Source organism: Peromyscus maniculatus, chromosome 16 (genome assembly GCF_049852395.1).
Source record: "Peromyscus maniculatus bairdii isolate BWxNUB_F1_BW_parent chromosome 16, HU_Pman_BW_mat_3.1, whole genome shotgun sequence".
In the NCBI taxonomy this organism is placed as follows: Eukaryota; Metazoa; Chordata; class Mammalia; order Rodentia; family Cricetidae; genus Peromyscus; species Peromyscus maniculatus.
In genome coordinates this window covers 49,225,563-49,245,393 of record NC_134867.1, presented here as the reverse complement: position 1 = coordinate 49,245,393, position 19,831 = coordinate 49,225,563, and the positions used below count along the sequence as shown (strand labels likewise).

Below are 19,831 nucleotides of genomic sequence, written 5' to 3'. Positions count from 1 at the left end.
TCCCCCAACCCTGTCTTCCACTGAAAACCTTCTCCCTAAGTCCCCTTCCAAATTTCATGTCTTGTGTGTGAGAACAGAATCTAAACATGGTTGCGTGCATGGGCCTGGGAGGTTCTTTACCGAAGCGTGGGTAACTTAACCACAGAAGAAAGTGGTATCTTTGCCCCCAGCTCCATACACACAAGCAGCCACCATGAACTGTCAGTAGTCCCTGAGCCTTCCCCCTTCCTTGGTGAAATGTTGATGGGTTCAGCATTGTGCAGGTAATCACAGCTTCAGAGATTCACTAGTGAATGTGTTGACATATTGTTCACCCCAATAAAACTTATCTGGGGCTCAGAGGACAGAGCCAGCCACTGGATTAGACACAAAGGCCAGACAGTGATGGCACACACCCTTCATCCTATTACTCAGGAGACCGAGACCCCTCTGGATCTCTGTGAGTTCAAGGCCACACTGGGAACAGAGCCAGACTGGTGGCACACACCTTTAATCCCAACACTTGAGTGTGGTGGTATTGTGTTCCCCAAAATGTTGTGTTCTCTAATAAATTTATCTGGGGTCAGAGAACAGACAGCCACTAGATACAAAGGCTAGAAAATGGTGGCACTCACACCTTTAATCCTAGCATTCCAGAGATAGAAATCCCTCTGGATCTCTGTGAGTTCAAGGCCACATTGGAAACAGCCAAGCATGGTGACACACCCCTTTAATCCCAGAAAGCCAGCCTTTAATCCCAGGGAGTGGTGGTAGAAAGCAGAAAGATATATAAGGCGTGAGGACCAGAAACTAGAGGCTTTTGGCTGGTTAAGCATGTGGCTGGTTAAGCTTCAGGCTTTCCAGCAGCAGTTCAGCTGAGAGCCATTGGAATGAGGACACAGAAGCATCCAGTCTGAGGAGACAAGACCAGCTGAGGATCCGGCAAGGTGAGATAGCTGTGGCTTGTTCTGTCTCTCTGATCAACCAGCATGGACCCCAATAACTCGCCTCAGGTTTGATTTTATTAAAAAGAACTTTTAAGATTCCTGCTACACTTGAGATCTCATGCCTTAGCTTGGGAAGCACACATGCCTTTAATCCCAGGAAGTAAGATGGCAAGACAGAACAAAGTATATAAGGTGTGAGGAAACAGGAACTCACTCTCTGGAGATTGGGGATTTCCTAGAGGTAAGAACTTGTGGCTGTCTTGTTCTGTTTCTCTGATCTTTCAACTTTCACCCCAATATCTGGCTCTGGGTTTTTTTTTTAATAAGGCCTTTTAAGGTTCATGTTACAAGTGAATGCATGAGTGTTCTGGCCATGCCATGTCCTAAAGACACTCTCTCAGATCAGTCCTTCTCAACCTCTGACTCTGCCATCTGTTCCACAATGTTCCTGGAGCCTTGTGGGAGAGGGGTCTCTATGGACTTCTACCCCAATAAATATACATTAAAGATCCCCTTGTCTGCAAGGCTCTCTCTCTCTCTCTCTCTCTCTCTCTCTCTCTCTCTCTCTCTCTCTCTCTCTCTCTCTGTCTCTCTCTCTCTCTCTGTCTCTCCCTCTCCCTTTTTCTCTCCCTCTCCCCCTCTCCACCCTTCTCTCTCTCTCTCTCTCTCTCTCTCTCTCTCTCTCTGTCTCTCTCTCTCTCTCTCTCTCTGTCTCTCCCTCTCCCTTTTTCTCTCCCTCTCCCCCTCTCCACCCTTCTCTCTCTCTCTCTCTCTCTCTCTCTCTCTCTCTCTCTCTCTCTCTCTCTCTCCCTCTCCCCCTCTCCTCCCTCTCCCTCTCTCCTCTCCCTCCCCTTCTCCCCCCTCTCTCTCTCTCTGAGGTGTAGTGTCACTTATCACCTTCTCCAGAGAAATCTTCCTCTTTGACTTTAGTGGACGCTTTAGTCTGTGGATCCCATGCCTGGTCCATAAGCCTACTTATGTCAACAGTGAAGCTACTCATAGGAACAAAGCAAAAGTCCCTTGTACATGTCCACTCCTCATAAAACCAGATGACAATTTGCAACCAGGCTTTTATTTTATTGTTTAATTGTTGGGATTTGGATCTTACAATGAGACTACCCAGTTGCTAGTTTCTCTATCAAAATGACTATTCACTGTTTCCAAATTTTACCTCAGATGCCAAACAGCCATTATAGATACTCAAAAACTATACTGTGGCTTATATCAACAGCCCGATTTATGTCTAGAATTGGCCTACAAAAATAACCATCTGATTAAATGGTTGCTGCCGTTATATTGTTCTCTATATTGTCAAAAGGAAGGAGAGCCATGGACCCTAAGAGTGTATCAACAACTAAGCTAGAAAAGCATGGACTTAGTAGTCTTTGGAATGATCAGAACTCCCACAGTCCTGAACTTTCCTAAGAGAGCTTATGCTTGCTCTATGTTTAACAGTCATTGCCATACGTAGGTAGTGGGACTAACTCTTCTTGCTATAACCAGACATGGAATAAGACCATGGATACCCAAGTTTAATAGGAACTTTACTTATCAGATTTCTATGATTTGACTTATATATCATCATTTGTCCATCTTTCTATTGTCTATCATAGTTAAAACATATTTTGTAACAATGAAAGAAACATTTGCTAAGTCAAATATGGTACATTCTACTATACCATTGAAATTTAATTAGTATACTATACTAAGCTTTTTATTAAAAACACTAAAAACTATAGGTTATATCCAATCCCCTTCCCATACCTATTTGTCACAATAAGCAGAGATCACTGTCAAATCCCACAATGCACTGTTTTTAGGCAGAATCGCAACCATGGGCTTTGGTGTCAGTACATGTAGATTTTGCTAATTTTTTGACTTTTTCATAATTCACCCAAACTCTTTAAGCTTCATTTCCCTCATCTATGAAACAGAAACAATCAAAATAACCTCTGCCTCAGAGGCTGTCATGATATTTGAATGAAACGGTGCCCTATAGTTCTTCCCTGGATAACAACAACTACACTCATGTTCCAGTTGTGATCTGGCTTAGCCTGGTCTACTGTCTTGCACAAGACTGACTTACAAAGCAGATCGAGGTAAGAATTGAAAATAGCATTCCATTTTTCCAAATTCATGAGGCAAGAGAGAAAAGGAACACAAACTAAGACTTTCCCTCCAGATGTGAGGAGGAAAACCAAACATGTTCATAACTGATTAACATATGGTCAAATGAAGACTAAGTCTAATTATCACAATTAATAACATGAAATCCCAGTGAAAACACCTTCAGTGAACTGGCAAGCTCTTGCTTTTCAATACACCAGCTTACGAAAAGCACCATCGCCTCCTCCCTTCCTTCTAAAATCATTTTTTAATATAATTCAACATATGGCTCCCAACCCAGCTTTGCTAGGGTGACTAAGAATATCATAATTGTTGTTTTGTTTTATTTCTGGAGACAGGGTCTCTTGTAGCCCAGGCTAGCCTTGAACTTGTTACATAGCTAAGGATAATGGTGAACTCCTGATTCTCCGTTCTCTACCTCCCAAATACTGGATTATAAGCACGCCCCCTGCCACCCACAAGAAGCTGAGGGTTAAACCTAGACAGGCACTCTACCAACTGAGCTACATCTCCAGTCCTGGGGAGTATACTTCTCAGAAAGCGGGCCTCATATGTCCCAGCACTTCAGGGGAGTCATAGCCACCATGTTTTAATAAGTGATCAGAAGATAGACGATTCAATTCAGCACATTGCTAGGGTAAGTATATCCATTCAAGGACCCCATTAACAGAGATCTTGCTCTGGTCCAAATTGCTATGCCAAAAGCAGCAGTAAAAAGTCTGATTTAAAATGACACAGCAATAAAACTGAGCGCGAACGTAGCCAATCTAACGGCAACTCTCCACCACCTCTCTGTAATGAAGTAGGTCTCCAAGAGTAATTACTTTGCATACCCTCTGGCTCCATTCTAATGTATAATGGATGCAGGAGGCATCTCCTGACTTGTTTCCTAGTGCACAAACCTAAGCAAGTAGTGATACAGTGCATCTGTCATCCCAGGTGGCGACTAATCCCATTCTCTCTTCAGATGCCTTCAGATGATGGGGTCTTGGATGTAATTAACGACTTATCAAATTATCAGCTTTCACATTAGGTGGAGCCACTTGGCACCTTAACCTAATCCTGTAGGAAGCACGTCCTACGAACTGCTCTAGGGGGGGGGGGTTATGTCAAATATTTTCTTTTCACGGAGCTCATCTATAGCTTTATTACTTTCTGGCCATGAAAATATTGCTACTACTTAAAGCAGTACTATTTTTGTCAATCAAGAGCTTCCCGGAGGAGTGCTTCATAATACAGCGGGGTTGCATTCTGCGTTGATACATGGGTCCTTTAAAGTGGCTCTATCTTTATTGTGTGATTGATAGCTAGCTTGGGGAGTGTTGGGTGTATCCATTTTTGCAAACTCAGCTGACTTCAGCACCTGATTTACACATCTTCTCCGCAAACACACTATTCCTAAGCTCCATTTTTAATCCTTGCTTCGCTGACTTTTTTTTTAATTTTTAAAAAAAATCTACATCTACTTGACCTTTCAGTGAAAGTTTAAATATAAATTGAGGTTTGTTAAATTAGTATTCCTTGTAGAGTTTTCCAATTTTACCTTTGTTACCCATTGAGCTGTTACTACGACGCAAAGCCAAATATTTAAATGAAAATGAATGCCACTTCAATTTTTCTTACAAGGGTTTTCAGTTTGACATAGCATCTGGCAAGAAGCCTCCAGCCTGTGTCTTCCACTGAAAGGTCTGGGAGTTGGCTGGAAACAGGAAAAGGGTGGAGCATGGGAGGGAAGGACAGAGTGGGCAAGTGAGAGGATGAAGGAGGATCTTTTCCAGAGCCTGGGAGGAATTTCCTTAACTACACAGAGCAAAAAGGAAAAAAAAAAAATTCCTTCCTTGCTATGAAAAACTATCTACTGCCTCCCACAGCGTCTCTGCTTTGGGATTCAAATCAAGACTGCTATGGAAGCCAAGAACAGTTCATTATCACCTATACCCCCTAAACAGACACCACTATTTTATAAAAAATATTGTCATAAGGCCAAATATAACAACATCATGACAATGACTGGTGAAGACATCAAATGACTGAGGGTGAACGCCAAGCATTACTCACAAAATAAAAGACACAATGGAAAAAATGTGGTAAGGATTGGATAACAAGATTCTTATTCATTCTTTATCTCATACCCTGGTTGCTTCAAAAGACAATTTCATTGTTACTCAACAAGCTATGTAAGAATGCTTCCATATTGGGAAGTCTGTTAGTTCAATACTCTCTCAACATGGAGCTCAATAAGAAAAATCTTTAACTATTTTTAATTTTACATATTTATTAGTTGCACACACACACACACACACACACACACACACACACGCCTGAAGTGCATATTCATTCACCATGGCACACAAAAAGGATCAAGGGACAAAATGTAGGAATTAGTTGTCTCCTTCCACCATGGGGATCCTGGGGACTAAACTTGGGCTGTCATTCTTGGCAACATGACTTTTGACCCACTGAGCCATCTTGACAACCAAGAACTCAGCTATTTTTAAGTTGTTGAAATATGTTTAATGACATTTAATATCTATTCCTAATAAAGAAAAAACTATTTCAAAGTTAGAAAAGGAAGGATGCTTTCTTAACACCATGAAGGCCTAAACTTTGAGCCAATGGCACAATAAGAGTTAAAACAAAAATCCTTACAATTTTACATTAAAATTTGGAATTGAATGAGGGTGCCTGATTGCAATAACTATTTAATCCTGTTTTATAAACTGAGCCCAATGCAATAACAGTAGAAAAAGAAATGAGAAATTTAATTTCAGTAAATAGGGGGGACATAATGTGTCCAACATAATTATGAACAGCATTATCATATGATATAATATCATGTACCAAAATAAAGTTCAGACAAATTAGATGGTTAAATTTTTAAAGGAAATAAAGAAAGATATTTATATGAATATTAACTGGCAATTGACTTGAACAGGGGTTTTATAAGGACACAAACAATCACTAAAATCAAGGTTGGTTCTTCTTACTCATGTAAGGGAAAGTATATAAGGCACAGGAAATTTCAAGTAGGTTAATATTTTCAACAGTTATAACAGGTTCAAAAAGTTCTTGTTTGTTTGGCTTGATTTTTGGTTTGGTTTGGTTTGGTTTGAGTTTGAGGGCTATTTCTCTGGGATTTTTATTTGTTCATTTTGTTTTGTTTGAGACTGGGTCTCACATACCCAGGGATGGCCTAGACTCTTTACAGTGAAACTGACTTTGAACTCCTGATCTTCCTGCTTCCAATGCCCAAGCAGTTGGATTCTAGCTGGCTACTGGATCTTGCTATGTTTCTGAGGCTAACTTGGAACTCACTATGCAGCCCAGGCTGGACTTGAACTTACATGCTCCCCTTGTAAACCTCCTAAGAGCTGGATTACAGCATGGGACATCATATCCAGCAAGTGGTTGTGCTTGTTAGAGTTTTTAATTAACTTTTTAAAATTAATTTTATCTATGAACAGATGATCTTTTCACAACAGAATGGCAAAGAGATAAATAACTGGAGAGATGACCTTCAGATTAGGAATAATTTACAATCATTAAGTTATGTATAATATCAAAACATTAGTCAGATGTTTTGAATGACAACTATGCTAGGTATTATATAAGGCCCTTCTCACATAGTATCTCATTCATTCATCACAGAAGCTTAAGAAATGGATGAGATTATAGCCATTTTGTGAATGAGGTTCAGTGAGATGAAACCACTTCTCCAAATAAATAACAAATGAAATCCCAACGTCATTCTACTTGAATATCTACCACCTGCATTCCTCCAGCTTAGAAGAAATAGATTAAAAATTACTGATAAAGTACAACACATAAGAAACTTAAGTCTACGGACATAAAAAAAAATCCATAAAGTTCTAAACTAACACATACTTATATTTGGAAAAATCTTTGCACCCTCTATTAAAATATGATTAACATCCTTAATACATAGAAAGCATTGGCCAAACAAACAGCAGAGGGCAATGAACAGGCAGGGAAAAGTATCACGAGTAGGAAAAACACAACTGTAATTTTAAGAAAACCACAAACATAAAGGGGTATAATCTGTAACTGAAGAAAATGTAGCTTAGAGAGTGGGAAAATGGCATTTTCAAATAACAAAGATTATAAAAACCAGTAACGATGTGGGTAGGTTTCAGCCCGGTGAGAGAATGCTGAAACTGAGTGAGACCTGATGAGACACAATACGACTTAGTATTAAAATCACTTTTGAAGCGGGGTGTAATTGGGAACGTATTGGTGAAAGGGTATGATGCTCCAATTAGGATAAATTGTGGAGATCCATTATGCAGTACAGTGATTAGAGTTCATATTAATGTTTTGTACATGTAATAATTGCCAGGAGATTAGACCTCCAATGTTTTTAGCACAAAGACAACATGATAAATATCTGAGTAAACTAATGACTGAGTCATTTCACAACGAACTCATATATAAAAATATCACACTGTACACTGTGTTCAAGTCTGTCAACTGTATCTTCACAATGCTGAGGAAAATCAGTTTTCAAATGATACTTGCTAACATAGGCCCAGCTTTGTGGAGCTATATAGGCCAGGTGTTTTTACACGTATATGGTTTTTAACATGAAATTTAAAATTTTTCATGCAGTGTCATGCTAGAAACTTCAATATAGACTATTTAAAATTTCCCTTGATCCACCTCATGCATCTCCAGATTTCTTCAGTGCAGTAGCTCTACTCTTCAACTTAAAAAAAAAAATGATATAAGCCTAATGATTTACACTGCCAATAAGAACACCTTAAATCTGGAAAGCTCATTAATATTTACAAAATAGCTTCACATATATCATTGAGTTCATATTGCATGTCTATGAGATGGATGTTGGCATTGTTTTACACAGAGAAAATTCTCCTAAAATCATCAGGGTTTTGTGTTTTACACTAACAGGAAAGTGTATCTCAACTGCTACCTATAGAAGTCATTAAGAACAAAATGACTTCTTATTAAGCATATGCCCCATGGGAACTCAAGAGGCGACTCTGTGGGTAATAGCACCTGCTGCACAAGAAGGCCCGAGTTCATATCCCCAGTACTCATAGAAAATGCCAAGCACAGCCCCACACACCACAAAGCCAGCAGTGGGGAGGACAGACAGGAGGATCACTGGCGAGTGTTTGCCACTAGCCTAGCTCTGGGTTCAGTAAGAGACTCTGTCTCAAAGGAGCAAAGCAAGAGAGGTAGATTAGGACACTCATGGCCTCCTCTGGCTTTCATAGGCATAACATGTATGTTTACAACACACACACACACACACACACACACACACACACAGCACATATATACCTATACAGAAAAGCACTAGCCCTATCAACAATTCTCAACAATATCAGTGATGAGATTGGGCGGGGTTGGGGCGGTTCTGCTGAACTTCCAAGGGACGGCATAAACTTTAGATTTACAACTCTTAGCGCCTGTCATTGGTAAGTGCTGTGGTCTACATGGATGGTAACACAGACATTTCCAATTGCGTGGTTGACCCCACACCCACAGAAGTGGCTCCAAAAGTCCTTTTAATAGAGTGAACTCGGGATGCCACACCTGCACTGTAGTATCATACAGTCCCAAGAGAAGCAGTCAATCTGAACCAAATAACAACGGCATCATGATTTGTAAAAGCAACACAATAACACGTGGGATACCTCAATTCTATTATTCGTCTGTGACCACTTGGAGTTCATTTTTTTAAAGATTTTTAAAAAGGAAAACAGACTATTAAGTGCAAGGAAAAATATCTAGGTGAAAATTCTATTCAATAGATGACAGGTTTCCATTAAATTTGAACACTTTAAAATTATCTCATTTTAATTAATTGTTTTAAACAGAATGAATAAAATAATAATAGTGAATTATTGCATGACTCTTAAAATAATTTGTCAAATAGAGATGAGATATTGAATAATGATGTACTTGATGTCAAGAAAGGTAGGTACATCTTTAGTCTTACTGTGTTCATGGAAGAAAAAATCTTAGAATTTGTCTCATCTGTTTATTATGAGTTTGGTTAGCAGAGAATACATACCAATTATTTTTCTTCTCCTTTTAACCTGTTCCATATGAAGCAGATCTTATTTTGTTTATATTTGTAACATTATGGAAATTTAACAGTGAGATTTTTAGAGATCCTCGGACCATTTATTTCAATTAGAAGTGGTAATGAGATCTCTTTAAACTATTAGCTGTCACTTAGTCTTTATGGAAGACAAATTGTATGCTTAATGCCTCTTGGCATAAGCCAGTCATTCGTCTTTAATAGTTTTTATATCGACTGAAAACAAATATTGTCTTTTTTCTTCTTCTAGTTCTACTCCCCAAGCTGAAGTCCGTAATCAATTCAAATAGCATTATTTCATAAAAATAGGAAAGGCCTGATAAAACCATTTCACCTCAATCCTAGAAGTGGTAAAAAGAAGTCTGCCCCAGCCAAGGAATACATGTTGCTTGGAACTTTATCCAGGCTATGAGCTCAAGAAACTATGAGCACCACAGTTCCTAGTGCATTATCTTCCACCTCAGAAATGCTCTTCCAAGTACCCCAGAATAGCACTTGGCTATCTTAAGAGCCATCCCTAGTCTTCACGTGACTGACCTTCAGAAAAATTCACTTCATAGCATGCCTTACCACGCAAAAGCAGACACAAATCTCATTTTGTCACAGGGCACCCTTGATTATGGACCTGCTTTAGTGTTATTGTTGTTTTTCCCCACTCAAGCGAAGGAACATGTTGAAAACTGTTAAGACTTGACTTGGAAGCATCCGGAAGGAATTTGCAAGAACATAAGGAGAAGCAAATGCCAAGCCCTAAGGATACTGTGACACCATCTGAATGCTGAGCAACCTATCGAGTGAAGCACAGTTAATGGATATCCCCCGCAGTCTACCTAAGTCCTCCCCAGTATGCCGTAGACACCTTCACCATAATTGCCAGAGATCAGTACTGGTGCTTTGTTATTTGAAAATACCATGGACCTGACTGTTGTAGGTTACAAATTTCTTTGGGCAAGTTTCCACGTTGGCAAACATGTTTCTTATTGTTGTAAAAATACAAAAAGGATTATAAATACCACACAGCATAAAAACCACTCTATACATTACAACAGAATTACATCACTCTTCTTAATTACCTGATTGGGTTTCAATTATAGTAGATGTTTATCCCAAATTAGACCTGAGAAGAATCAGAGCTTGCCATCATGGAAGACCATCCAAAAACATCTTTGTATGTGTGGAGTTCAAGAAATGCTTCAAATATCAGCAATATTAAAACCTTATAAGTAAATAGTTTAAAGATCACAATGCAATTTTGAAATAGCTTTATTATTATTATTATTATTAAGACAGGGTTTCTCTGTGTAGTTTTGGTGCCTGTCCTGGATATGGCTTTATAGACCAGGCTGGCCTCAAACTCACAGAGATCTTCCTGCCTTTGCCTTCCAGGTGCTGGGATTAGAGGTATGTACCACCACCACCCAGCTAAAATAGCTTTATTTTTAGAAATAATTTTCATTATCACAATCTTCATCGCAGAGAATAGATTAGACATCATTTGTATGAAAAGTCTACCATGGGTTTATTACCAAATAAATGGGTATTACCAAATCCCCCTACAATTGGTGTCAGGAGGCCATTCTACATCCAGTGCTTCTGCATTCAGCTGCTTATAGTTGTGTGTGTGTGTGTGTGTGTGTGTGTGTGTGTGTGTGTGTGTGTGTGTGTGTTGCATAGCATCCGGAGTTGAGGTACCTGAGCAAGCCTCCATGTAAGAGCAACTGAGGATAACCTAGCCAAGCACTTACCATAAGCCAGACTCTATCTGCCAAGTGCTCTTCCAGATTGCCTGGTAATACAGCTCACCAGAAGCCTTTTGCTTTCAGCTAGCAACTCCAGCAGTGCCTCTCCCTGCCTGACCTTAAATGTGTGTATCATCTCTAGCCAGATTTGACAGTTCATGCCTATAATCCCAGCACTGAAGACATGGAAGCAGACAGGTTTTCTCTGAGTTCTAGGCTGTCTTGAGCTATAGAACATCCCTTCTCAAAAAATATATGCATGCATGCACACACACACACACACACACACACACACACACGCCACATCTCCATCTATATACCTCACACTGGTCCCGGACATTGATGGTTTGGGCAAGTGAGCAAGAGGAAACAATTACTCCGATCCTCCTGGTAATACATTTGCAGGTGAGAAGGTGAGGAACAAATCTGACAAAAATTTGGAAGGCTTCTGCCTTTGGGGATTTTCAGGTGTCCAGTTGTTTGGGGTGGTGTGCAATGCAATACCTCTTCCAAGGTGGAGGGTAAGTTGTAGCAGCTTTCTTCCTCCCACACTGAGAAAGAGGGACAGTGTCCAAAGTGCTTCTCTGCACTTGAGAGGCAACATATTCCTCCTTGAGTGCGCTCCTCTGGCCTGTTAGCATGTAACCCAAGAAGCTGCTAGTTTGGAGTAAGTCCCCAAACAACAGAAGATCTGCAACAGCTCCAGGCTACAGATAAGCCACTCAGTCACTTGGGCCATATGAGTCTGTAGATTCAGTGGTGCTTGTGGTGTTCAGGAAAGACAAAAGGAAGCTGTTTGGAGTCCTTGGCAAGACCCTGTTAGGTGAATCATACAAAAAGCCCTTAGGATTTTCAAGCAAGGTCTTGCTAGTTCCTTAATCTTGGACTTGTAGCCTCCAGAACTGGTAGAGAACAAATTTAAATGCCTAACAGCCTGTGTGTGGTACTTGTTGGAGCAACTCTAGACTGACATGATTTTGATCTCCTAAGTTCAGGAGTGTGAACTCATCTAACCCACGTAGCAACCCTATGAGGTAGTCACTCAGGTTGTCTTTTTCTGCGATGCTGTCAAAGGTGACCTAGCTTAGTCACGGAATATAGCTGGGACTGACATTTAGCATCTCGTCTGAGACTGTGCCCATAACCATTACACTACAGTGTCTTCAGAGGGAGGGATAGGAATGCATGGTGCTTTTCTTACCTGGGGAACTTCTGAGAACCATATAACTCACAGAAACCATATGCTGGTGAAGTTTGGGAGAACATCGGCAACCCTGCTCTCAGCACATTACTTCCAGAGTAGCTAATAAGTGGAGAAAGACAAAAGCCTGCCTAGGGGTGGCCCCAGAGATGCTTATGATGCCTACTCACACTTGATAGTTCAAAGGAGTTTATTCTGATCCTAGCTGTTACTCCAGGAGGACTCTGAAAATGAGCACCACTTTAAACCAAACACCCTGAGCACCCCACTGACTCCCTCACAGCAGAGGTCTTTTTCTGAGTGTCCTACAGAGCCAGAATTTTAATTCCTGAGCCTTCTTCAGCAACTCTTAAGGGATAAATTCTTTTTTTTTTAATGTCATTTCATCACAATTGATCCTTTTTGTCACTAAAATAAACACAAGGGAAAACTTCTCTGACATCTAATGTTGATAAAAATCACATTGACCTTTGATATGCTACAACTACCATATGTCAGGTACTAGGCTGGGCTGTCCAGCTACAAGCAAAGATCATGTCTGCATAGCATGCTGTAATCCAACTCCTAGGGCCTAATCCATGATAGACACTCACTATTGGTTAAATGGAACATAAGATGGGCAGGTGGGTGGGTCAACAGATGAACAGCTATGCAGGTAGCTTAAAGGAAACAAGAATGGATGGATGCAAAGAAGGATGGACGGATATGACAAATAAACATGTTGGTGGACAGCAGAGGGTCCACTTACATGGAAACTCTACAGATCATAAACTGTCAAGAACATCAGCTCTTGTTTCCTCCCATTTCTTCTTCCCAGTGTTCCACCTGGACCCAAACCAAAAAAGCCTAGAAGGAGCTAGAGTAAGGATATTGGTTGAACTGGAGAAACTGAAGTTTGCCAGCTTCCAATCTGTCCTGGTAATGTCACACAGGCAGAAGAGATTCTTGGGAGGAATAATATTTATTGTCATGCTAGCTTCTGCCAAGACCCCAGGCAAAATTCCAAAGGCCACAGCATGTCTTTGCCAGGATCTCTTCCTTTCTAAGGCTCTGTGCCTTCTACGCAGAACAGCTTTCAAAGAAACTTCATCTCTCCAAATTCCTTCATCTTGGGCTATCTCCTCATAGCCTTAATACCGTGGAGCCTCGTTAATTTAATTTATACTAATGTGTGAATGACAGTTAACATTCCTATAGCATTATTAAATAAAGCTATAGCATTTCAAATAGCTCCCACTGGTAGAGAAGCAAGGAGACATTTTCCAGGGAAGAACTCCAGAAGTCTGTCCAGAAGATGACCCAGCAGGTGTGAGAAGTCACTGGGCAAACCTGATGACCTACACTCAAACCCAAATAAAAGCTGAAGAGGAGAATCAACTCCACAAAGGTGTCTTCTGATCTTCACACACAGCACATGCAACATCCCCTTATACACGCATATCACCCACAGAGTGATGACAATAAACAAATTAAAATTTTCAAGTACTTTATAAATGTACCCCATTAATGTCCTACTCGGCCACAATGTGACTTCTTGAACAGTTTCTCTTCTCTGCAAGAGGCTCACCATCCCCACTGTGGCCATCCTGGGCATTGAAATATCATGGCTTCTAATGGCTTCCAGAATTCTACTTCCTCCTACCTCTCTGCTAACATGCCCCATTCTCCCAGTTCCCTGTAAAAAAAAGTTGGATGCAACTGTTCATTATATCCTATGCTTCCCATCAGGGCATCCCCACACAGGGTCACCACTGTAGATTCTATCTAGATCTTCCCCGCTAGACCTCACAATCTCTGAGGGCAGGATACCTGCCTGCATCCTGCCAACCACAGTAGGCTGGAGCCTGAAGAAGGTATTGGGTGGAGAAGCTCAGTCATAAAAAAGTTATACACACAAAAAATGTATGTGAAAATTATATACATTTATGTTTGTATGTATGTGCATATAAGTATGTCCCATTACAGAGGTAGAAATTGTAGCCATGGAAAAACCTAAAAAGAGCAGCCATGGGGTCATCTGTGCTCTTGACTTGAAGCCTGGCCTTCCCAAGCTCTTGGTTTTCCATATGAAGAAAACACAAGAGAAGCGTTCTTCTTCTTCTTCTTCTTCTTCTTCTTCTTCTTCTTTTTTTTTTTTTTTCTTTTCTCTTGAAGTCTAGCTCACTGATCTGGAAACCTGGGCTTTTTTACTGATGCAAATTTTACAACCCTTTCAGGTCATCCTTGAAAAAAAAAATTACTCAGTTCAGACTTATCTGCAAGAGGTTCACCATCCCCACTGTGGCCATCCTGGGTTTGATCACCTCCAAGCCACACAGTGTTCTCTTTGCAGTACAAAATCCCAAGGATGGACTGTGCTAATGACTGACAGGGAGAGGGGACCTGCTCTACCGAGCTGAATTCCAAATCAGTACAATGAACAGTGCACATTCTGACCATGACCGTGACAGAACCAAGGAAATCATGAAAATCAGAACTAGAATGTGGTCACATTTTAAAGAAAAAGGCCCAGCACTGTCTGTGGGAGAGAGAACTGTTATCAGAAAACAAACTCCCACACAACTGAAACTCTAGAACTTAAGAGGCCATCATTTACAAACAGCAAATTCCAAAGGAGCAATGTGATTTGCTACTTCATAATTGAATGCTTAGTTTTATATCCATCAATTACATTTTTAAATCCTATGTCTATATGGGCTTTTCTTTCTTACAATTAAGTTTTCCAGCTCCATTCTTTCAGTCCCCAGAAGGAGCTTCCTGACAGAGGTAATGAGACCATTAACTGCCCCCATTTGAGTCTTCTATCAGTTAGAGAAGGAAAAGTAAATACATACAGAAAGCAAAAATGGCCAGGTGGTGGTGGCTCAGGCCTCTACTCCCAACACTCAGGAGTCAGATACAGGCAGATCTCTGTAAATTGGAGGCCAACCTTGTCTACAGAGCTAGTTCCAAGATAGTCAGGGCTACACAGAGAAGAAAGCCTGTCTAGAAAAACAAAACGACAACAACAACAAAAACTAAAACAAAACAAAATAGAAAGTAAAAGTAGATGGGTTTTATCATTAAGCATTACTGTTAAAAGATATTTAGGTAAAAGTAAATTTGGAAGTGATGCATGTCTGTCCATGCCTATAATCCCAACACTTGGGGAGGCTGGGGTAGGAGGGTCATGAGTTTGAGAACAGTTTAGATGACACAGTTTAATTAAATAAAGTTGACAGAAGTAATTCTTTACATGGGAAGTAAATAGTATCACAATGCAAGTTGAATTTTTAATTTTTATTTTATTTTATTATTATTATTATTATTATTATTATTATTGGTTTTTCAAAAGCCCTGGCTTTCTTGGAACTCACTCTGAAAGCCAGGCTGGCCTTGAACTCAGAACTCAGAAATCGGCCTGCCTCTGCCTCCCAAGTGCTGGGATTAAAGGCATATATCACCACTGCCTGGCCCCTGCAAACCGATTGTTTTTATACAAATCTGACTTACAAAAATATACTGTCATTAGGTGTGATGGTCACTCCTGTGATCTCAGAACTCAAGAGACAGAGGCAGGAGGATCTGGAGTTCAAGACCAGCCTCAGCTCTACAGTGAGTTCCGAAGCTACAAGAAAGAGATCTTGCCAGAAGAAAGAAAGGGAAATGCATTTGCCATGTTACTTACTGCTGTAAGCAGGACTCACAGCTCAGAGCCTCTGCTTAAACATTGCACCTGTCCCTTTAACGCTTTCCAGCTTGGAAATTGGAAGTTTAGGCTTGTTTTTGTTTGTTTGTTTTTTGGTTTTGTGCTTTATAACAATGGAACCAAAGCGCATTACTTTATGACATCCACTCTCATCCCCAGCCCATGCCTCCCATCGTCTTAGCCACATCTCACGATAGCTGTCCTGGAGATCCAACTGGCCCTCGCTTGGCTCTTGGCGCAACCTCACTTTCCTTCCTGGGATATTAGTAACAAACATGGAGCTGGGCTCCTGCTCCTTTAGTCCTGGACCGAGTATATGGTCTGCTGACCATGGTCCTTCTAACCACACTGGACACCCTATAAGGCTAGCCGCCAGTGATGCATGTGACTGCGCCTCTCCATTCCTCATCCCAGCACCCATCAATGGTACCGTCAGAGCAGGTGGCTGGCACACGTGTTTGGGACAAACCTTCCTCCACCTATCCTCACAAAAGCAATGGACGTTCTCAGACAGGTGATCTCAACTGCCTCCCCTACCTGCAAGATAACAGGTGGATAATAATAAACCTTCATTTCCTTTTACTGTACCTCCTTTTTGCATCGCTGACCCTTGAGCTTGCCTCCATTAGGCCGTTATTACCTTCACTTGAGGCTACAGAGCACCTCCAGGGCTGGTGCCGCCCACAGGATAATTAGACCGGGGCATTTCCTCCTGCAGTGTTGTGTTAACACTCCTGGCCAGCTACGCTTTCTTGCCAGGGCTTTTCACCTGGGCTTCTCCAGGCCCTTCCTTCCAGGCTAAGATGATCATTTTCCTGTGAGTTCCAGGCAAACCCAGGCATTAACCTGTGCTCTCGGCGTCTCTGCCACAAACCAACTCGATTACCTAAACCAAGCCAGTTGGCGCTAGAGGCAGCATTCTGGTGTGAAAATGCACTTTCTGGTACTTAATTGTTCAACACCCCACCCCCACTCACACACACTCCGCATGACAGCGTGTCTCACAGAGCAACTGTGAGAACTTATAGCCTGGCCTCACCTGCAAGAATTCCTTTCTGGGAACTGAAATGCTGCTTCCTCTGTCCTTTTCCAAACAGATCCACTATAGACTTTCTAGAAGGATCTACCTTCCTTTCGTCTGGATCAATGAGTAAAACTTGTTATACCACAGATCCCAAAAGCATACTCTGAAGTCCAGTTACCTCGTTTGTTCGGTACCCCATCATCCCGGAATACTTCAGCCTAAGGAACCTGTCTCATGTGAATAGGCACCTGCTTTGTTTTTAATTCCCCAACTCTTAACCCCAGGTTAATCATACACGTTTCAGTAGCAGGGAACTGAGACCAGCAGGACCTGAATTTCCCTTCTCCTTCGGAATAGCCACCTATTCCTCTTGAAGTTTCTCAAAACTCAGGGGGGAAAAGTAAAGAAAAAGAAAAAAAGAAGGTTGAAAATAAAGCAGACGTAACCCATCTTTTTGGTATTCTTCAAATGCAAACACTGCTAGAGGCATTCGGATTTTCCAGTGGTCACCAAAAGCACGCACCCATTCCTTGCCCAGGACCTAACCATTGAGCCCACATACAACAGGGTGCCGTGTGTGCCTGGCTCAGAGTTGTCTAGAGGCAGAATCTGACTGACCAGCTATTAGTGACGCCAGGACGGACAGAATACACAGATAACGCAGAAAATAGAAGAGCCCCAGACACCCCAAACACCCTGGCCTCTCAGTTGTCACCTAGACTATCTGATGAGCCGCTGCAGAAGCGCCAGGCCTGGTCCCCCTCCCGCCGCGCCCCCAGGGCCGCCCCGGCGGCAGCGCCTCCTTACCTTGCGCGAGTACGGGGGCTTGCTCAGGTGGATGCCATCGCGGACCAGCTTATCCCGGATCATGATCTTCAGCTTCAGCTTGGGGTAGCTCACCAGCTCCCTGCTGCGGGGAGCGCTCGCCTGGCCACGGGGGTCCCCGCGAGTACCCTGGGCCGAGCCGCCACATGGCTCCCCCCGGCGGCCTGGGGGCACCGCGTCCACCTGCGGTGCGGGTGGCACCGGCTGAGGCTCGAGCGTGAAGTAGAGGCCGGCGGCGGCCGCGTCCTGTTCCCGCAGCCGGCGCACAGCCTCCAGGATGCGCCGGCGGTGCGCGGGAGCCAGCACCCCGATGGCGTCCAGGTCCGGGTCTCCGATCTGCTTGCACACTTCCAGGTCATCGTAGCCATTATCCACGAAGGACTCGGCGTACTGCGGGAGCTGTAACGCTTTCAGCCACTCGTAAACTATGTTGGTGCACATGGCTGAGACTAGGAACTCGCCGGCGAGTACCCAAGTGGCACTGGCGGCACCAGTTCTTGGAACTTTTAATCCTCTCCTGGAAGGGGGTGGGGAGAAGAGACAGCTGGAAAAGTTTCTTGGTTAGTGGCTAGGCTCCGGCCGCAGAGCAAAAGCCATGGGAAGCAGCCTGGGAGAGAGCAAGCGTGAGCGAGAAGCGTCTAGCAGCAGCGAAGTGGATTCCCCGAGCAGGCGCGGCGCTCGCGGGCACTGGCGGCTGGGCGAGCGGCTCGGCTCCGCGCCGCCCCTGGATGAGCGGCCTCCGCGGGGAGGGGCGCGCGGGCGGGGCCGGGCACACCCCTCGCACCCGCGCGGGTCACCGTCGCGCCGCGCCGCCCAGGAGTTTCCCCAGCCCGGACAGTCCGGAGGCTGCGCGCTGCATGTCGCTTTCTGGCCCCCGCCGTGGGCGTCTGCACCCGCGTCCCACGCGGGGGAGGTGGCTCCGGCCTGCAGACCCGCGGATGCCGGCGAGCTCCTGGTCTGCGCGCGTGCCAGTCACTTGTCGTTCCCGGGGTCACAGTGACCCGGCGGTTATTAAGCTTCCTGACTCCGGTGGCTACCTTTGATATCTTTCGACATTTCTGTTGAATCCGACTTCTCTAAACCCTTAGATTTCTCTTCGCTCAGTTCCCAAGCCTACAGTGACTCTCGCCGGCGCGTCCAAGGGCAGGTCCCCCGCCACCTCATTGGGCTGAGCGAAGCTGTTAAGTCCAGTGTCCCTTTTCCCTTCTCGATGCACGTAGAATGTCCCTTCCAAGGAGCCTGCTGCCAGTCTGGAGTCGCACGGTGTGTCTGCCTCTGTGATCCCGCTCTCTGTGCCCTGAGCAGCAGCGTTTCGGCAGCAGGGTGGGCGCAACGTGGGGACCGTCCAGCCTGATGGGCGCGTGGCCCCTCCTCGCTACAGCTAGTCACGCTGGGTGCGCATCGGGAGGGGCACCGCTGCTCCTGGTTGCCTTGCCCTTCCAGGACCATCAGACCTGCGAAAGTTTGGGATAGGGTTGTTACTTTCTCCTTGGCCAGCGCATCCCTACCTGGTCTCCATAACCCACCCACCCCCCATCCTGCCACACACACACCGCCTTGTGTCAGACCCCCTCGATCTCGCCTGCCTTCTGCTTTTTCCCCCACCTCTCATCACAATCATTCTGCCCCCCCCCGGGGGGGGTGGCTGCATGCCCAGGGACACGTGAGGTTTTTCTGCCTCGGAGACAGGGATCACAGCAGACTCTTCGTTCTCTGCCCCAGGATCGTGTGTTAATCGATACACCACCATGCAGCTTGCTTTAAAAAGAACGCTAGGGCATCTAGCACTTTCTGTCTAGATGAGAGTAACAAAATCAACCGAGATTCCCCCTGGTGCCAATGTCCCAGCTTTGAAGGTGTGGGTCGGGGGACCCGAGTTCCTGGACAGCGTTTCCCTGGCTCTGATCTTTTGGGGAAAAGACAAAACTTTAGGAAGCCTTACAGGTGGCAACAATTTCCTCCCTTTTCACAGAAGTAAGAGCCAGGTTCACTCTTGAGCTAGTGCTTGAAGACCAGACCCATACCTTTTTCCTGGAGTCCTCATGGGGCCGTGACTGTCTCTTGCCATGACATTGATGGGTGGGAACCAGTGGTTTTAGTGTCATTTCCCTATCTTCAGGGCCTTAGGTTGTAGGGAAGGGATTTTCTGTGTTTCTCTTCCTCTAAATTAGTGTAGCCCCCTTGGAACATGCACACTGAGAATCAGATGATAT

At 43.6% G+C, this 19,831-nt stretch overlaps 1 protein-coding gene across 3 annotated transcripts in view; it reads right to left on the bottom strand.

The window, feature by feature from the left end:
- Positions 1-19,091, bottom strand: part of Samd5 (sterile alpha motif domain containing 5) — a 400,983-nt gene extending 381,892 nt beyond the window's left edge. The window contains exon 1 of one of the 3 annotated variants that reach the window (XM_016002949.3): positions 17,601-19,091. In XM_016002949.3, the coding sequence (XP_015858435.1) occupies positions 17,601-18,059 (459 nt within the window). In that variant the 5' untranslated portion in view covers positions 18,060-19,091. The remainder of the gene's footprint in view (positions 1-17,600) is intronic. The other 2 variants (XM_076552787.1, XM_006984441.4) reach the window with 2 other exon arrangements.
- Positions 19,092-19,831: the final 740 nt, after the last annotated feature.